This window comes from Equus przewalskii, chromosome 15 (assembly GCF_037783145.1).
Source record: "Equus przewalskii isolate Varuska chromosome 15, EquPr2, whole genome shotgun sequence".
In the NCBI taxonomy this organism is placed as follows: Eukaryota; Metazoa; Chordata; class Mammalia; order Perissodactyla; family Equidae; genus Equus; species Equus przewalskii.
Window position 1 is genome coordinate 45,075,308 of NC_091845.1, and position 20,067 is coordinate 45,095,374.

At 43.6% G+C, this 20,067-nt stretch overlaps 1 protein-coding gene across 3 annotated transcripts in view; it reads left to right on the forward strand.

Annotated features, from left to right (window-relative positions):
• SEC22C (SEC22 homolog C, vesicle trafficking protein) overlaps window positions 1-18,489 on the forward strand; it is a 49,007-nt gene extending 30,518 nt beyond the window's left edge. For all 3 annotated transcript variants that reach the window (XM_070575757.1, XM_008532753.2, XM_070575756.1), the window contains exons 2-7: window positions 1,946-2,154; window positions 5,886-6,049; window positions 8,040-8,219; window positions 10,432-10,550; window positions 11,782-11,847; window positions 13,520-18,489. In XM_070575757.1, coding sequence (XP_070431858.1) covers window positions 1,973-2,154; window positions 5,886-6,049; window positions 8,040-8,219; window positions 10,432-10,550; window positions 11,782-11,847; window positions 13,520-13,720 — 912 coding nt within the window. In that variant the 5' untranslated portion in view covers window positions 1,946-1,972 and the 3' untranslated portion in view covers window positions 13,721-18,489. The remainder of the gene's footprint in view (window positions 1-1,945; window positions 2,155-5,885; window positions 6,050-8,039; window positions 8,220-10,431; window positions 10,551-11,781; window positions 11,848-13,519) is intronic.
• The last annotated feature ends 1,578 nt before the right edge of the window (window positions 18,490-20,067 follow it).

The following is a 20,067-nucleotide window of genomic DNA, read 5'->3' on the forward strand; positions in this document are numbered from 1 at the left end:
CACCTTTATTACCAGTGTTCTTAAAAACTTCTCTATGTGCATTGCAGATGGCTATAACTTCCTTCACTGACAATAACACTGTTATCAAGATACCATGGAAGTTGAAGTTCTTGTTTAGACTGTAAGCCCTGGTATCAAGTTGATCTTGTAGTCTTCCCTTATCTTTATCAGGGCTTTGTGCCCTATAGTTAAAAAAAAAATTATTTCTAAGTTAAATATTTCAAACATTCATGAAAGTATATAAGATAATGCAACTACCCTCCATATACCTATCCTCTGATGCTTTTTTTGGTGCTAGAGGTCTCAGCATTGGCCAGTCAGCTGGGGTATATGCAGTCCACAAGGCCTTCTGGCAGTTGGCCTGGCCCTGCCAATGGTGCTGGGAGCTTAGCAGTTTTGTGTGTGGATGTATCTTTCCTGGGGCTTTTCACATTTTTGCTCCGTAATGGAAAATGTGGGGAGTTGGAACAAATGGACTGTATAGGGTCTGTTGGCTGGTAGACTAATTTTTCTTTTTGCCTTCTCTGGGTTTTTATACTACTACAATTTCTACATGTGTAAAATGGGAATAAACATTCATCCATTCATCCATTCCAGAGATGGTCTTTATTGTTAGAACTTACACTTAGGTTGTGAAATGATAAATCAGTAAAATAGAGAACAAAGAGGTAGGTTCTCTGGGAATTTAGAGAAGGGGGAAGGTTTCATGGAAAGGGTGAGTTTAAGACAGTCTTTGATGTGGATTTGGATATGGGGATATCAGAAGAATCCAGACCTAGGTGAAGAATACACAGAGGCACAGAGGTGAAGAGCATGGTGTGCATCCTGGGGGCTCCCCTTTCCGACCACCCACAGGAACTGAGATACCTAATAGGGTTATATCCCTAGAGTTCTTTGGAAGAAGAGTCCACCAGTGTACGTCCCTGTTAACATCCTCTCAAACGGAAGACCTGACAGACAGGATCTGTGAAACAGGGTGTGTGGGCACATGGGAGGACCCACTGAAGCTGTAAGAGCCGCCTCACTCATCCCTGGTTGCAGGGCTGCCACATGCAGATGTGTAGGTTATGCTTGTACAAACACCTGCAGAGTTAACAGATGCGGCTAAAACCCAGCCAGGCTCTGCCACCAGAACTGGTCCAGGGCCATTTCTACCCTCAGAAGCACCTTGTTCTAATTTGCCAAAGGCACCAGGAAGGCTCAGAATCTGTTTCCTTTTGTTTCTTAATAGTGCTTACATATCATGGCCAAATATTTAGTATCTTACTGTAATATAATTTGCTAAATGACTTCCTTTGGCCATCTGTAGAAGCTCAATCATCATTTTGAAGACTGGCTCCGTATCAAGCATTTGTAGCAATTCAGGAGGACGTACTAAAATATCTCAGTTCCATTTTAGCCTTCTGCTGTCCTTGCCACCAGCTTTAGGTTAGGTGCTCAGAATCTCTCTACTGCAGGTGAGGATATGGCGACTAAACTGCTCAGCACCTACCTCCTTGGGTGACCTGAAATGCACAGGTCACTGGACCCCTTCCTTCCTGCTTCAGTGTCAGGCGCTTCCTGTCCCTTTTTTTGCCCATCTTGCTACCTGTATCCTGCTACCAACTGTCATTGCTGTTGCTCCTGAGGCCTTCTGGTCCTACTTCCTTACTTCTCTATTCCTTTCTGTCTCATCCCAGTTGGTTTAATTTTGAAAAGTGAGAGATTCATCAGAGAGAAGGAAAAGAAGGATTATGAATGAAGAAGAGAGAGTTAGAGAGGATAATAAAGGGAAGAGAATTGGGAGTGACATGGCAGTAGAGGGCAGGGAAATAATAATAAAAACAACATTTGCAATTATAGTGAGGTTGAAGGTGAAACAACCCAGAGTGGACGTTTTGAGGGCAAGGGTGTCTCTGGCACCATCATCAGGCCCCCAGTAACAAGGTGACCTTGCTTTCCTCAGGTGTCCTCATGACTTCTCTTGCGGACCATGTCCATGATCCTTTTTGCCTGTGTGGTAAGGGTAAGGGATGGACTGCCTCTCTCAGCATCCACTGACTTTTACCACACCCAAGATTTTCTGGAATGCAGGAGACGGCTCAAGACTTTAGCCTTGCGACTGGCTCAGTATCCAGGCCGAGGTTCTGCAGAAGGACGTGACTTCAATATACAGTAAGCAAGCATGTTCACTTTGCCAGAACATTGGCTAAATTTGGGTTACTTTTAACTATATATCGAGGTAGCATTATGCTGATCACACTGTGTGTTAAAAGCAGATCTGACCTACGGCTGGCCCAGTGGTACAGTGGTTAAGTTCACACGTTCCCCTTTGGTGGGCCGAGGTTCGCTGATTCAGATCCTGGGTGCAGACCTATGCACTGCTTACCCAGCCATGCTGTGGCAGGTGTCACACATATAAAGTAGAGGAGGGTGGGCATGGACTTTAGCTCAGGGCCAGTCTTCCTCAGCAAAAAGAGGAGAATTGGTGGCAGATGTTAGCTCAGGGCTAATCTTCCTCACAAACAAACAAAACCAAAACAAACAAAAAGGCAGATCTGATCTCAGACGTCTGAGGTTGTGGGTATTTACGAAGGTAGAATTCATGGGGCCTCAAGCATTGCTGCTCCAGCCCCTGCCTTTCTGTTAGTGCTGTGCCTGTGAGCATTGGCAGACCCTGGTTCTACCAATTTTCTTGCCTTTAGTTTGGTAGTGTTTTTTGCATTAAATGCAGAGGTGGAAAAAAGGTGAGGAGGGAGAAGATGCTAGATTGAAATTTGGGGGAAGCAAAAGAATGAGAGTGAGAAAGCTAAGAAAATTAAAAAAAAAAGACATAGTTCTTGCCTTTAGTTTTTGCTTTTTAAATTTTTTTACTTTTTAAAAAAATTTTTATGTGACAGGAGCAAAGGAGTAAAAAATGAGCACAAGTAGGTCCCTCTTCTTAAGGAACTTAAGGTCTAATGAGGGAACAAGAGGAATATTTAACTGAATGTAAGACAGTGGGGAAAAAGGAAGTAGGCATCAAGTGGTTACAATAATCACAGTAAGAATAGCTAATATTACTGAGTGTTTGCTGTATGCCAGGTACTATTCTAAGTGCTTTCTGTGGCTTAGGACGTAGATAATAGTGTCCTACCTGTTATACAGAAGAGCAAGCTGAGGTTAAGCGACTTACCCAAGGTTGTACTGTTAGCAAGTGGTAGAGCCAGGATTTGAATGCAGGCAACCAGGCACCACGGTCCGCTCCTCCTGTGTTCTATTGTTTCTTCTTCTAGGGCCTAGAGCAAGAAGCCATGCTACGGGAGGGATCAGGGGCAAGGCAGGTTTTGAAATATCACAATGGCTTGTTAGAGATTTTATATCATTGCGTTCTGGTAATTAGGCCTTCACTTACCCAGTCCCTTTTCCTCCCCCTTGAACAGTAAATTTTTAGTTGACCTGATAAGGTGGGGTCGTTTCAGGGGAATTCAGTCTCAGAATCAGAAAAACAAAAGGACAAGACCGGGCCTGACTCCACAACTCGGTGTGGTTGTCAGGCAAGAAGGGACATGGCCTGAAGGGGGTGCCAGATGGCAGGCACATGGAGCTGTCACCCTGTGGTGTGGGCTGTTTGTGCTCAGGAGCGGAAACTGAGTTGCATCTGCCCAACCTGCCACTCCTTTTTCTGGGTGCTTGAAACCACCTTCCATGATGACCCCTGCTTGTTATGCTGTGATTATCTAAACCTCTATGCAAACCGTGTGCTGTGCCTCAAATAGGGAATCTTTTCTCTGTAAAGAAAGAAAAAGTCTGTGACTTCAAATGAAAGTCGGGGTGCTTCAGTATTTTTTTTGAAAAGTGGAATATAAAATGTTCTACTCATTTGTATTTTGAATTAAATATTCACCATTATTTTCACAGAGGAAACTGAGGCTTTTTTTTCTTACAGGTGATCAGTACCATAGCTTACCTTATCATTAAGTTGTTGAATTATTTTTCTAGGGCTCCCATAGCAAATTACCACAGGCTGCCCTAAGACAGCAGAAGTTTTTTCTCTCCCATTTCTGAAGGCCAGAAGTCTGAAGTCAAGGTGTCGTAGGGCCATGCTCCCTCTGGGGCTCTGAGGAAGGATCCTTCCCGTGCCTCTCTACTACCTTCTGGTGGGTGCCGACAGTCCTTGTCATTCCATGGCTTGTAGAAGCATTACTCCAGTCTCTGCTCCTTGGTTCCATGGCCTTTTTCTCTCTGCTCTGTGACCAAATTTCACATCAGTCGTGGATGAAGGCCCACCCTGATCCATTCTGACCTCACTTTTTCTCAATTACATCTGCAAAGACGGTTTCCAAACAAGGTCATATTCACAGGTACTGGGAGATCTTTCTAGAGGACACAGTTCAAGCCACAAATAGGGATCCTCTTTCAAATAGAAACACCCCCATCCTAGAGGAGGCCCATCCTTTGGAGCCTTCTGGGAAATTCCTTATATAAGGAGGAAGTCATTATTTTATTTTATTTGCCCTTTTAAAAAAATTGTAAAAGTTTTTATATAGAAACTTCTAATTACAAAAAGATGGTAGATCAATATAACCTAGAAACCCTCTTGCCAGAAACACCCAGAAATATGGGTAAATATATAAAAAATGATTTGAAATGTGTTGCTGAGCTTGAAAGAAAGAAATTGCAAGGTGCCAGAAATGAAGGGGGAACAGAATATCAGGTAGTAAGTGTGTGAGCCGACACTGACGCTCCTGGGTCATCAATCATAGTAAACCCAGGGCTTGAAGGGAGAGGCCTTTGGACTTAGGTAGGGTGAGGTGTCGGAACAAGACCCATATAAAGGAAGGATTCTTGTCAGGCCTCACCCCTAGTGGAATGATGATAGGTGAGAAATAGTCTGTCCACGAATAGAGGGGTAACTCATCTCTACTTGACTTTGGATGGGAAGGAAAAATAAAATCTTATCTAAGAAATTGACACCCTGCCCTGTGCCTCGTGTAGGGTTGGAGTTTGGGTTTGTACTCCCTATAGTCTAGGAATTCCCAAGCCACTGTTCAGGTATCAGTATTGGTTCCAGACTGATGACACTCCTGGAGTAGCTGGCCAAAGCAGATGCAGGACCACTCTGGAAGAAGTATGCCACAACTCAGGCCTTCAGGGATTCTTACTGAGAAAAAAAGAAGCTCCACAGTGGTGAGCTCTCAGCAAAAAAATGACAAAACACTAGAGGAGATACTCCACAATGAGTGGGAGTCAGTAGACACCACAGACAGGAGAACGAAAGTGCCCAGGACTTAAAATGATAGCATGATAGTCTGAAAAGGAGCAGAAAAAGAAGAAAACCCTGCATTTATTTTATGAGACCAGAGTAACTACGGTTACTACCGTAACTACTCAACCAGTAACTACCACAACCGGATGAAGACAGTACAAGAAAGGAAAGTTATAGGCCAGTCTTCCTTTGCATAGCCACAAAAGTACTAAATAAAACATTAGCAAACTAAATCCAGCAGTCGCATGTACATGAATATATAGAAACTCACAACCAAGGAGGTTTTATTTCGGGATGCCAGGATGATTTAACGTTAGAAAATATATTGATGTAGATTAAAGAAGAAAAACGTTTTCCTCAATAGATGCAGAGAAGCTTGAGGCTGCTTCCCCCTAATGGAACATGCATCCCTCATGCATGAATAAGTAAGAGTGATCACACACTGTTAGTGGCAAATACTGCTATACATTTTAGAGCAAGTATAAGAAATGCACAGTCCCAGGTAGGTCTAGCCGAAGAGACAATATATATGCAACAAACAGCTCCAGGACTGTTCAAGGCCAAGCAGGTACAGAGGTGAGGCAAGGTGTGTCTGGGTGTGGAATGGGAATAGACAGGTTTGTTCCCTGGTAATGTAGATGTCACCCTTTTGTTTCAGTTTTTCTTCCTTGGGGGATGTGGCCTGCATGGCTATCTGTTCCCGCCAGTGTCCAGCAGCCATGGCCTTCTGCTTTCTGGAGACCTTGTGGTGGGAATTCACAGCTTCCTATGACATCACCTGCATCGGCCTGGCCTCCAGGCCATATGCCTTTCTTGAATTTGGTTTGTAACCCTCTTTTGTATTTATTGTTCTCTTTTACGGTCATTGTATGTGTAGAATTTACAGTTTAGATTTGGCTTTGACCATCAGGGAAGACCATTGGAGGTGCAATAACATGTCACCGGGGAACAGCCTTGTACCATGAGATTTCACAGCAATTGAAGTGGTCTGGAAAGCTTCGAGGTTTCACCCTCTGGCTTTTCACCTCTCCAGAGCTGAGGGAGGGTGGAGGAACGGTGAAGCCTTTGTAGATCCTTCACCGCAGCCCTCAAGCAGGGGTTAGCAAACTGCGGCCCAAGGGCCTGCCGCCTGTTTTTGTAAATAAAGTGGAACACAGCCATGCTGATTCTTTCACGAGTTGTGTGGCTGCTTTTGCTCTTCACCAGCAGAGCTGAGTGGTTGTGACAGAGACCATATGGGGCCTGTCAGCCTGAAATATTTACTCTCTGGCACTTGAAGAAAATTTTGCCGACCCCTGCTCTAGAGCAGTGCTACTCACAGGGTGGTATGCGAGCTTGTTCCTCCATCAGGAGGTAAGTACAGAAAGTGAGAAGTGATGAGAAGTTCTCCTGGTAATTTGACATTCCTGCAGTATTGTTTATTGTGCTGTATCACATTGTACATTTGTTTACTGTATCAGTCAGCAACAGTTTGGAAATAAGAAAAAGCTGGTCCTTCATTCAGAGGTTTGCACAGTGCTGCTCTGGAAGAGGATGCTTTTCTAGAAGCTGCCAGAGAGGGCTTGTAGAGGCTTGGGGGCTTTGGCCCAGCATGATAATTATAGTGAATGCACTGTTTTAGTCAGGCGTGATTCAAGTCATTTCGAGCTCTTGGGAGAACGGGAGTAGAGGTGGGAGCTGGGACGCTCGGTGGTCTCTATGTAAATAGCCACTGTCTCTGTGATGCTCTTGAACAAGGGGCTGGCAGCATTTGGTGCTAAAGGTCAGGTGCAGGGCCAGCCCCTGGAAGTGTTGCCACTTATGCTTTCTGGCAATTCCTGCCACAGCCCTCACATTCCCTTGTGTGGTCTACTGACCAGCTCATCAGAGATGGGCCAGCACCCTCTTTTGATGTCAGTCAAAGGTGCTGGGGATCTCCCTGGTATGCAGGCCGCAGCCTGGTAGACCTGACAGAGAGAGTTGTGTGTATCTGAGTTCTGCCCCTGAGTCTCCCTGGGAGGCCCTTGTCCAACTGCTGCTCTCAGCCGCACTTTTTCCTACAAAGAGGGCATGGTGTCCCCAGCAGATCACAGCTGTGCCTCCCTGGGCTGTCCGTGATTTGCAGCTGGTGGGCCTGTGTTCGTCTCTGCCCTCCTCTCTGCGTGTTCCTTCCTTGTAAGGCGGTGTGCTTGATCTGACAGGAGAGCCTTCCCTAGCATTGAGTTTGCTCATGATTGACTGAGCGTAGAATATGAGTAAAAGCGCACTGATGTTAGAATTATACGGGATTTTGCTTTGCCGATATGTATGAAACGTCACTTCACACGCTTATTAGAACTTGATAATGAATTAATGCTAACAAATGAAAGAAGTAAAACCAGTACCTTTCAAATGTATAATCCTAGTTTGTACAACATTTTCACATTCATTTGTAATTTTTTCTCACACACCTTTTCTTAAGATAATCAGGTCAAGAATAAATATCCCTATTTTTCAAGCTTATAAATATTCTGTGAGTTGTCCAGGATTGTATTATCAGTAGTGGCTGAGCTAAGGCTCAAGCCCCTGTCCCCTGACTCCCTCCTCACTGAGGTTCTGGAAGGCATCTTTGCCTTCTCTGTAGACAGGCTATCACATTTTAATTATCCTGTTTTGAAGAGATTGATGAGACTAGTAACGATATGTAGTAATTATTTGACTTCTGTGTATGTCTTGACACTCTTCAGAATCTGGTTGACTTATTAGCTTGCTTAGAAACGTAAACTTCATTTTGTACATATTATCACATCCTTTGTGATGAAAATGCTCGCCTTGGTTTGCTCTCTTTTTGCAGACAGCATCATTCAGAAAGCGAAGTGGCATTTTAACTACGTAAATTCCACTCAGATGGAGAGCAGCTTACAAAAAATTCAGGAGGAGCTCGACTTCCAGCCTCCGGTGGTTCTCACTCTGGAGGACACAGATGTGGCAAATGGAGTGATGAATGGTCACACACAGATGCACTTGGAGCCTGGTACGTGGCCTGCTGTTTTCTGACGTTGATGAGGTGATGTTACATATTTCAAATGGACACTGATTTTTTTTACTAGGAAGGTGTTTACTAGGAAGGAAGGTGGTTAGAAGGGGTGTATAAAGTATGTGGGGAAAAATATGGACTGATCTTGTTTCCAGGTGGCAGTTAGAAAAAACTTGACTATTGTGAGTTGATCTGAGGGGAGATGACATTCAGGAGAAGAGTCCCTTAGCGGGTTGTTTTCTTAACCACGGTGAAGTCTACAAGTTTAAATGTTGTAAAGGAGATTTCATTCTCTTTTGCTGGAAGTAATTTATTGAACTGTACAGATTATATATTCTCTCTCTCTACCTCCTATAAATCTCTAATATAATTTGTTTTCCTTTGACAATGAATCCTTACCTCATCTTATCACAGTGAAACATTGCATATCTCCATTTGTTGAGAAACCCTTGCCCTCCTTGATGGATGGAGGGGAGGGCTATGAGGATGAAAATGGGCAGGGGCCAGAGCCAGGGCTTCTAGTGCTCTCACTGTTTGGTTCTCGTGAGACCTGGGGACATCCCTCTATCCCTGTGGATTTCCTTATCCTGTGGAGTCGTTATCTGAAGAATGAGGTGTTAATGAACATGATCACAGTGCCCTGCCTTCCATGACTTAGTCTTGCATTAACACCATTAGCCACTCAATGCCTAGCACGTAATGAAGCGTGACTTTTTGCGTTCCTTGTCTGCAATTACACACAATTAAATCAATTTTTAATTGAAGTGGATATTTACATTCTAAGAATTCTGTAGTGGTGTCAGAGCTGAAACCTTTTCTGAAAGATAGAGCTGTCTACACTATAACAGTCTAATTATTTTAACTTTTATACTAAACTCATTGCTTGAATTTTAAAAGTGATGTATTAAAAATGTTCAAGTTTTTGGCTTAAACTTTGTGTTTTGATTTAATCTGTTTCAACCAATAAATTCCTGGATTGGCTCCCATGCCACTCAATAAATTTTGTAATTTATATTGGGAATGAGTTTAATTTTTGTGGAAGGAAGACTGGGTAGTTGAACCACAAGCTTCTCCTTTGCCATATCTGAAGATGGGGTAACTTTTTAATATATGTTTTGTGTTTTAACCTCTTAGACGAGAGAAGCAAATCCAGAAAGTGTCAACTTGCCTATCTTTCTAGGACATTTTACTGTGGTTTGACTCACCCTATTGTCCTGAGGCTAGAATCTTTACAGGTAGCATGTTCTGTTCTAACAGGAGCTTTGAATTACTCGGTGGAAACACTAACACACTAACAGTAGGCTTCAGTTGGTTGCAGCTAGATATTTGTGTGTGCGCATGTGTGTGTATGTGAAATGTAAGGACAGGAGAGGATGATTTAAAAAGAGCATAGCAAAAGAATGGGTAGTATTACCATTTAATTGTGTGAACCAGAATCAATTTCAGTAGTTATCTTTAAAGAGAGAATGATCATTTGTTCTAATGAGAGTCCCAGAAACAGCTTGCAGCTTAAATAATCAATGTTTCCCTCCTCTTCTCAGTTATTTTATAACTTAAAAAATTGCATTTACTGTGAATTACTCTAGAAGCACACGTGATACTTAATATTGTCCTTGTCAGAGAAAGAGTGGAGCGTTTTACAAGCTGAAGGTTGAGGTGTATAATAGAAATGCTTTCAGAATTTGACAACCAATTTACAAATAAAGCTATAAATTGCTTTAACTCATGATTTTTCAGCCTAAGTCCCATTGACATTTTGTACTGGATAATTCTTTGTTGTGGGACCTGTCTTGTGCATTGTAGGATTTTTAGAAGCATTCATGGGCTCTACCCACTAGAAGCCAGGAGCACCCTGTCCCAGTTGTAGCAGCCCAAAACATCTCTAGACATTGCCAAATATCCGTGGAGGGGCCCTATCACTCCTGACTGAGAACCACCACTTTAAACAGAAAGGAAATTAAGCACTTGAAAAACCTGTGCTTGCTCAGAGGCGTGCCTCTCCCTTGGATTCCCAGATCCATCCTGTCCTTCATTTTTTGCCCTTTTCTCCTCTAACTACAGCTGCTTTTTAAATTAATATGCTTAAAATTGTGTGTTTAGCATAATGAACCTCTCATTAGTGGAGATCTAGTTAATGTCTTTGTTTATTTTTATTTCATATAGAAATGATTTTCACTAGACCCTTGTGTTTGTTATTTTCATTGTGAAGCTCCTAATTTCCGAATGGAACCTGTGACGGCCCTGGGTGTCCTCTCCCTTGTTCTCAACATCATGTGTGCTGCTCTGAATCTCATTCGTGGAATTCACCTCGCAGAACATTCTTTACAGGTGACCTTTTCTTTACAGTTTAAGTGGAAGGACACATGATAGAAGAAACTGATGGGAATATATTTTGTTTATAAGGTTATTATGCACTAAAGCTCTAAAATTTAAAAAATTTAAATAAAATTTTTATTTCTAATTTTATTCTTTGTAGTAAGTTGAACAAATATAAAACTTGGTCTTTTATATCTGTTGTCCTAAGAAGCCAGAGGGGCCAGCTGGGATATTGGTGAGAAACAGACAAGTTGCTGCAAGGACGTCAGACCACCCACGACCCTTGGGACCCCAGGAGTCCCTCCAGGGACTGGATTGCTCACCCAGGGCAAAAATTAGATTCTCAGACTTGAAGGTTCAGGCTGTTTTTTTCCCTGGGAAAGTTGTCTCATGGTCTGATTTATATCATGCAGATGCCACTGTCCCTGTGTCTTTGTCAAAAAGTTGTATCACTAGGAAGTTGATTTACCAGCCTGCTCATCTCAAAGCAATTATTTCAATGCTTTTTAAATATTTTAGTTTTTAAGTATTTCAAACACTTTTAACAAGTGTAGAACCATTATGAGCATAAACAGATGGATGTTATTTTTAAAAATAGAGCCATAATGCTCACCCCCGTGTGTGTGATGGCTACAGTCTGAAGCATGGCTGCTGTTGAATCTCAGGAGACTAACATAGACTAGCCTGTTTGGAGAATGGCAGCAGGCCTGTGCTGTAAGAGGGTGACCACTTGTTACCACAGCCTGTCTGTGGCCACTGTGTGGTGTGGTTCCCACTCTTGTTGTTTAGGATTTCTCAGAACCAGATACTTACCAAGTGTCTCTATGCACTGGAACAGGTGCCTGGCCAACAAGATGGTTAAGACATAGTCCCTGCTTTGGGAGCAGAAAGCGGAGTGTGGTGACATCCCTAAGGAGGTAGCCATACCTGGAGGTGGGAGGAATTAAGGAAAGCTTAGTGTTGACTGCTGAGTAGAATTTTGAGAAGTGGCAGGGTTGGTGGGGGCATTCCAGGTTGAGGGCTTAGCATGGATACACAGGGAGAGGAGTGCACATGGCATGTCCAGGCCATTGAAAACGGTTGTGTCCACCCCTGATCTGGTACATAAACAGGGACTTGTGTCTCACTCAGCCAGGGATTGTGTACTGCTGACCAAACCAGACCGAATGAGGAATCAAGTGCTTCATGTCATGGTGTTTTCATCTAAGTATTCCTTTTCTTGTTTTCCTCATGTTTGTTTTAGGTTGCCCACGAGGAAATTGGAAATATTCTGGCTTTTTTTATTCCTTTTATAGCCTGCATTTTTCAGGTGGGTGAAATGTTCCTATTTTGATGAGTAGGTTAAACCCATGGCCTTATTTTGTTCTGCTTCTATTGACAAGTTTCTAGATCTTATTTTTGAACCAACGCTTTGGTTCAAAGCGTGGACAATACCAAGCCCTTAGTGGGAGGTCCCTAGACTTGTCCTGCTGCATCCTCTCGTTTTACACAGAAAGAACTTTGGGCTCAGTAAAGGAAAGCCACTTGCCCCCAGGCCACAGGGCTTTGAACAACGGCAGAACAGAAACCAGGAATTCGGACTTGACTCCCAAAAAGCGGGGTATGACATGCTATGAGGATTGATGTGAGCAGGGTCTTGCCTCGTGCTTATTGTCAGGGCAGTCCAGGTACGGAAATGTCCTTCTGCAGAAGTACCGTCTCGGGATATGTGTCTTTTAAAATGCAGGACTAGGTAAAAAAAATTTTTTTTTTAATGGTAATTAAAACTGACTCAAATCTGTCCTCAGGAAATGAAACAAAAATTATAACATTAACTAGAGGGCATTGATTATTATTTAGTTATTTTCAAATAAGCTGCATACTTAAAGGATGGAGTAAAAAAGAGCTTTTGAATCCCCTATGGGCAGGGTTAATTCTAGTAAAAACCTGACGCTAATTCTCTTTCTTCATCCTCCACGTGGGCTAGGATTTTAGTACTTTCTCTGCATGCTTAAGCTTCTTTTTTTAAATTAAAATTTCTGTTCTTAGGGCACTTCCTCTCTTTTCCACATACATTCTCGAATGGTCTATTTTTAAGAATTACATAATCGTGCAAAAGAAATTTTCAATGCAAGATTGAAAATGCACTCATTTTTTAGAAAACAAATCTCCAAAACCTTGGGTGTTGCCAGTGGGCGTTTCCTGGAGCCTATGTTTCAGGGCTGCAGGGATCCTGCAGTTTCACCTTTGTCCCATCAACTGCCTTCTTTCTCCGATGGATAGCTCTTTCAGTGAGGAGCACTCTCCTTCCCCTGTAGCTGGAGCCTTTGTTGGATTGCTCTGTGTTTTGAGAATGTGCTTTTTTTTTTTTTTTTTACTATTGAACCAAAAAGCTATTTCCACCTTTCGCAGAACAAGAACGGCCTCTTTTCTGTGTACCACCCTCCCTGCTGTACCACGCTCTCTGCTGTGAGAGCTTTTCCCATCTCAGATGCTTTTGAAGACAGAATAAGGAGGATGTCTAGGGAATAGTGGTCCCCTATGTAGTGGTAACTCAGGAAAAACTAAAATAGTAAAAGCACAGCTTCTCTCACCATCTTCCTCACCTGTCATGACTCCCCTTAAGGGAAAAAAGACATTTGGAGGCCAGGCAATCTGGTTAGGGTATCCTGGCCTGGCTGTCTGCCCCTTATCCGCATCTCTTGTTTCTCTACAGTCCTCAGCCTGGGCATTTCTGTCTATATTTCTTAAATTCTTTCAAGAGTGCCATGTTCTAATTCCTCCTGTGACATCTCTTCCACGTTTCCAAATCTCTACTCTCATCCAATGATTAATAGCAACTTATCCAGTGAATCCAAGCTTCATTGTAATGAATTCAGTTTAATAAGCTAATGTGTGTGAAATGACACTGGGCAGGGCAGGTGCAAGAAGTGAACATTGCATCTGACGTTGTGGCCATTTTGTTATCTCTGATTGGACTTCCTCTTATGCTGTCGTTTCAGTGTTATTTGTACCTGTTCTACAGTCCAGCGAGGACTGTGAAGGTGGTGCTGATGCTGCTCTTTATTTGCCTGGGCAATATGTACCTGCATGGGCTGAGGAACCTCTGGCAAATCCTTTTCCACATAGGAGTGGCTTTTCTGTCTTCCTATCAGATACTGACAAGGCAGCTTCAGGAGAAGCAGTCTGACTGTGGAGTGTGAACGTCGTGACATGAATGGATCCTGTGATTTTCTTCTGAGGGTCATCTGTGCTTCCCTGTTTACTTCTCAACTTGACCTCAAGTTTCCATCCTTGAAGTTCCCTTGAACCAAAAGAACTGATTAATGAGAACTGGGGATTTTTAACAGGTGCAGCTGAAGGCATGAGGTTGCTTGCTACCCAGTCCTGGTTTTATGCTGAGCGTCACTGCAGAGTCTCCAATTCAGCTCGTTTACTTAGGTTGGCAGAATCTGGGGCCTCATTTGGAAGGAGTGTTACTGGAAAACCAGAATGGAATTATTTTGGTCTTTTAGGGTGAATGATGCAATAAACCACTAGGTTCAATAGCACTAGTTTTAGTCATTGGCAGTTGTGTCTGAGGAACCACTTTAAAATCCAGATCAGCTTTTCAGTCTAAATGTGACTTGGTTAGTTTTTTTTTTAGAAGGTCAACACAGGATGAATTAAAAATTTAAAAATATGGTTCATAAATACTAGATAAATTTTGTTTACATTTTTTGATAACTTAGGTCCAATATGATACCTTTAGAATATTCAAATATATTTTGGATATAAATTGAACTTAGCTTCATTTAGGATAAGGACAAACTTAAGCTGAGAAAATGGTTAAGAAAGCTGAGTTTATTTAATTTGCATATAACCTTTTATGGTGGTGGGATTGTGTGGGTACAGAAATGTTTGTATTTATTTGCAGGGTATATCTGAATATTTAAGAAATTAATTGAGTAACCAATGCTACTAGATCATAAGCTTAGAAGCATAAGCAGACATGAGGATTTTAGAATTTCTTGCAGTGGGCCACAAACTGGAGTAGGTGAATCACAGGGATTCACACAGTGGCACTTTGCAGACGCAGGTGAGAGAAGCTCCTGTCATCAGCCTGTATGTGGCAGCTGAGTGCCTGTCATTTTAATGATGATGAATACCTGACCCTGGGTACTCGTTCCCAGAGGACCTCACAAATTAATTACTCCTCTACACCTTTCTCGGTCGTCTTAATTAGAGCAAGGGCCTCATTTGTTATGAACAAGAGTTAAATAGCTATTAACTTTTTTAAAGCTTTATAAAAATATAATTAACCCTCTGCTCTGAAAAGTTACTTTTCTTTCTCTCATTGTCAAAATATTGACTAATCATAGTTTTCCAAAATGTGGATCTGAATAAGAATAAGATCCCTTGGTGTCCCAAAATTTCAGCCTGGGTTGTCCTGTACCATTCAGGAAGCCATTGGAGGAGTTTGCCCCTTTGCAATGTTCTTAATAGAAGTCTGGAGTCTGAATAGCTCAACCACAATTGCATGGAATACTTTGGGTTCAATTATGTGGTCTTGGTAAATTAAAAAAATCCTGTTTTGATAGTTGTTAAAAGTTGAAAGTCATTGCAAGAGTTATTGAATAATGGGGAAAGCAAGAATGTTTTGGGGACTCAGTTGTACTTGGTGATTCCTGGCTGTGTGTTGTGCCTGAGCCACCTTGGTAACACTTTAAAAAAAACAAATCGATGTGACTGGGAACTGTGCTGGGAAAATGTTGCCATGGTAATTTTATTTTCTTATAATAGAATTTTCTATTTTTAATCAAACAAAATATGTGGATATGAAAGTTATATTGGCAGCATCCTCAGATGTAAACTTCAAATTGTCTCTCCATCAGTTTTGCATCTGCGTAATTTTCTGCACACCCGGCAGGTGAATTTTCAGGCTTTCTGGGAGATAAGTTTGAAGAGATGGTAAGATACCTTGGGAAGCCAAGAACGGGAGAGAAATCCTGTTATGTTAGAAGCACACACAAAAAAAAGGCTTTAAAAGTTGGTAAGAACAGCTTACAGATGTATTGTTTTCTTTTCGAGCCCATGTGTTATTGGCGTTGCTGTGTAGCCCTGTACCCCAGATGCTCTGGGGATCTGAGCCTGGGGTCTGCAGTCGGTGAGTAGTAGAGAACAATTCTTGAAGAGAAGTCCCTCCTGGTGAATGCTTCCTGCACTGGTGGAGATGTTATCCACACCTGGTTAAATGTGGTCTTAATCAATTAACATCTCCATGGATTTGAGATTTACTTTTGCAAACAAAAGGAAAAAGATGTTCTAGACAAACAGTACCGATAAGGTCCACATAAATATTGTTTAACTGAAATCCAGCTAAAAGAAGTCTCTGCTCACTGGAGGAAGATACTAATGATAGGAAAGAAGTTCTGGAGATTTCATCCAAGGGAAATCCCAGGCTCAGGCTTGACTTGGTTCAGGCCCGGTGTGTTGTAGCACCCTATGTCATCCTTGACGCCAGAAAGCTGGCTGCTCACTGCAGGAGTTATCCTCACGCCACCACAGACTCAGGGCTGTTCTAGATCCTGTGTTTCCCAGTGGTTAAATATTACCTGCCCAACAGACCTCACAGGGACAGATCACAGGAATAGATGAAATAACATTGACAACAAAACCTTAAAAGTGCCTTCTGGTATCAGATGCTTCAAGATCTTGAGCCTCAGAGTGTGTTATGTCCCATCTGCTGCGTCCGGGCGGGAATGGGGCTCAGTGCAGGGTTTCGCCTTCTCCAAGTATGCTAGTGAAGGAAACACAGAGACTGATTTTCTTTCCCCCAGGCTAGCCTTACTGTGACGAGGATCATTTCTGGGTTTTTTTCTTTGGTGGAGACACTTGGGGTATATTTGGGGTGATATTCCCTCTTGGTACTAGAGGCCTCACTGCCCGCAGTGGGAGGAATGTGACCACAGGCTCCCAGTTTTGTTTTTCAGTCTTGCATCCCTGTTATCTGTGAATCAAGACCCAACATTTTAAAGTTCTTTAAGGAGTGAGGAAATGGGTGTTGGGAGGAGAGCTGAAGTTAAGACATTTAATCATCATTTCTATCGACCTCACCTTGAGCTCATGGTTCTTTTCCTAGGTGCCTCCGTTCTCCAGGTCTCCCCTGCCTCTTTCCAACTCTGCCCCACGCACTCTAGTCCTGAGGACAGAGGCTGAAGTTGGGGATCTCTAGAGGGATGGGAAAGCCCCCTTTAATTGTAATCGATAGGATGGATACAGGAGCTTCAGAGAGGGAGCAGCTTGCACTGAGGCCCATCCCCTCCCCTGTGCAACCCCTAGGAGCTCCAGCACACACCTGGGGGTCGGGGCTCAGAGCGGGGGAGTAGCACTTCGATGGTTGGCACTGCTCAGAATCGAAGACAACAGCCAGTAAGGCTGGCTGTTTGGGGTGTGGGAAGCAGGGGATAGGTGGGGAGCAGGGCTGGGGGCGCTCTGTCTGCTGGAAGACAGCAGCTGCCCCTGGGCCTGTGGGGGCTGCATTCTACATCTTCATCCAGGGCTGCCGTTTGCTGTTCCCTCAAGGAGTCGACCGCTCCTTGTAACATGCAGGACAGGTAGCCCTAGGACAACCTGCTGCTTGCACGGTGCAGCGCAGGTGAGGACCGGCAGGGATGGCAGTGTTTATGGTGACCAGATGTACGTGGCAAACCCCTGCTCTGACATTGCTCACAGTCCAAATATTCCTACATGGAATCCTGCCCAGGTACAGGCACGCTTTACCTGTGCACGGTGTGTTAGTAATGGTGGAGGAAGAGAGTGGATGCACGCTTGGGAGGTGAGGCAAGGGAGGGAGCGCAGCGGTCAGCTGGCCAGAAGGCCTGGAGATCGCCTCGGCTCTTCCTCTTGGTCCTGCGCCACAGTGAACAAGTCACTGCCCGTCAGCACCAGTGTTCTCATCTGCGAAATGGTGATGACATCAACCTGCTCCCCTGGCATGCTGTCGTGAGGATAAGAGTGGAATTGGAGGGGAATACTGGATGAATCCCGTGTTCATGTGCAGGAGGAGAAAGGCTTGGAGTTCACCCAGTCTGTGGAGGGTTTTCTGTATGCTTCAGGCAGCACAGCACAGCCATGTCATCTGGCCTTTACAAAAGAGGGCATTTTACGATGCTGCAGCGTAAATGGCCTCATTCTTTCACCCCAGAAAGATAGTGGCCTCCCTTCTTCCCCTGGACCTGCCTCCTGCCTTCCCGGCACAGAGCCCCTGGTACCGTTGGTGTTGGGTCCTCCAGGACCGGCAAGGCCCATTTTGCTGGTTGGACCAAACCTCGCAGTGCCTCCCTGACCTAAATGAGGAGAGCTCTGATTCTCCCATCTGGGAGCAGTGATGTCAAACTTCTGTTGCTGGGGAAACGTCTTTGGCAGGGAACCTGTGGAAAAGGGCTTGTCAGTAAAATCTGGGAATGGCCGGATATGGAAACATCTGCCTGTGTGTACCCATGGCAGAGCAGTTACCCACAGGCGCCTTTTATTTAGGGTAAAACCAAATCCATTCTGTTCCTCTAACCTATGCTTGGTACATATGACCTTCTTTAACCCTTGTAACATTCAGGGGTTGCTTCAGAAGTGATATTTAATGAATTATTCATATGACTTGATCCACAGGATTCTATTTTGTTTAATGGACTTTTCTGCTAAGAGCATAAAAGATTGAGGCTGCTTTAGCCAGGGCAAAACCATTTCCCTCATGTATTCATTCTGAATGCTTGCTGTCTGTGTTATACAAGCGTCTTACTGTTTCATGTAATAACAAAGATCTATTTTGAGTAAATGATGGGTACGTTTTAATAAACTTTCACACAGTAGTAAAGCCTAAACTTGTGTTAATGTATGTAAAGAATGTTGTATAGCCATTTATATACTATGTATATATAAATTGAATGAGGTGGCTTCAGCAGTGTGAGGAGAATAAATCTAAGGTGCTTATTAACTTGTGTGTTTGTATTTGTGTGAAAATTCTGTTATGGGTCCATTTTCTGAGATGGTGTAATATGGGCCTGGCATAATGGAGTAGGGGGTGTGGGTGGATTGAAATTCAGGTCCCCTTGTCCAAAAAGGTCAACAGGGCTCCAATAGTCTTCAGCACTAATCCCCAGACACTGGAATGCAATCAGGGGTCGAGGAAAGACCTTGGAAAAACCAAAATAGCAGTTGCAGCGCCATCTTGGGGTCTGGGAGGGCTGCCTTCTGTGCAGCTTCTACCCCTAGCCAGGCTGTATGCCCCTAGGCAGGCACTTTCCCTGCTCTGGGCTCCTGTCTATACTCAGGGTGAGGAAGTTTTCGGCTCCTAGGACCAGCGCTGTCATGCAATGGCCACCAGGAGGCGCAGCTGCCAGCCACATTGTCAGGTTCCCAGCCCAGGGGACTGCGCCCTTTTGTTGAGATGGTTCCTGTAGCAGCTGATAAAATTCCCAGAAAGGAAACAAATGCACCAGCCTCTCCTGACCACACTCTAAGCACGTTGAGGAGTGCACGCTCCAAGCTTCTCTCCACCATCTGTCCTGAGTGAAAATCTTTTGGAGGAGGGCAAAGACCTCCAAAATAAACACCTGAGTTGTTGAGTTCTGGGATTTGGGAGTTGGCAAGAGCCTTTAGATGTCATGTGGTTCAAACCTCTTGTTGCTCAGGTGGGGAACTTGAGGCCTGTCCTATGGAGCCAGTGACAATGTAGCCTAGACCTCTGTCCACTGGACTGGGAACTAGGTGCTGTCTACCACTTGGCAGCACCCACAAAGAATAAAGGGGGATCTTGGCCCATGAGGGGTGCCCTTTCTGTGCCAGGAGGGCTGGGTGCCAGCTCAGGCTGATGAATCGCTTTCCTTTTTCTTGAGCTCTACCCCTTGATGGGGCCAGGTAGCAGAAGTGCTGCCTGACAGCTGCCAAGCATCCTTGAGCAGTGCCAGTGGAGGTCACAATGAGGCTCAAAGAGAAAGAGACTGCATCTGCTGGGAAGATGCTACCTGGCTCTGCTAAATCAGCTATAAGACGTCACTGCATCGGATATGCAAGGCAAAACCTATAAAGTTCATCAAAGAACATGAAGGAGTGTATCTTTGTATCCTGGGATAGAAAAGTGCTTCTTAAATAAAAATGTCACTGGCACAACCTTAAGGCAAAGTGATTGATGAATTCGATTACACACAAGTAAAGATTTCATGGGCAAAGGTAAAAGACTGGGAGAAGATATTACAATGTCTGAAACCAATGAAGGATTAATGTACAAGCAGTTCCTGTAAATCAGCAAGAAAGACCACAACCTCAATAGAAAAATGAGCAGTTTGCAGAAAAGAAAACCCCCAAAGCTAATAAGCATGTGAAGATGTTTAAAATCTAGAGAAATATATATTAAAACAACACTAAAATATTACGTTATGCCTATTAGTTTGGCAAAACTTAGAAAGCTAGATGGCACCTAGTGGTGGAGGGAGTGTGGGCATATAGGACTTTGTGTACAGCCAGTCTGAAGAGCAAGGCTATGTTATGAGCTGAAGTGTGTCCTCCCCAAATC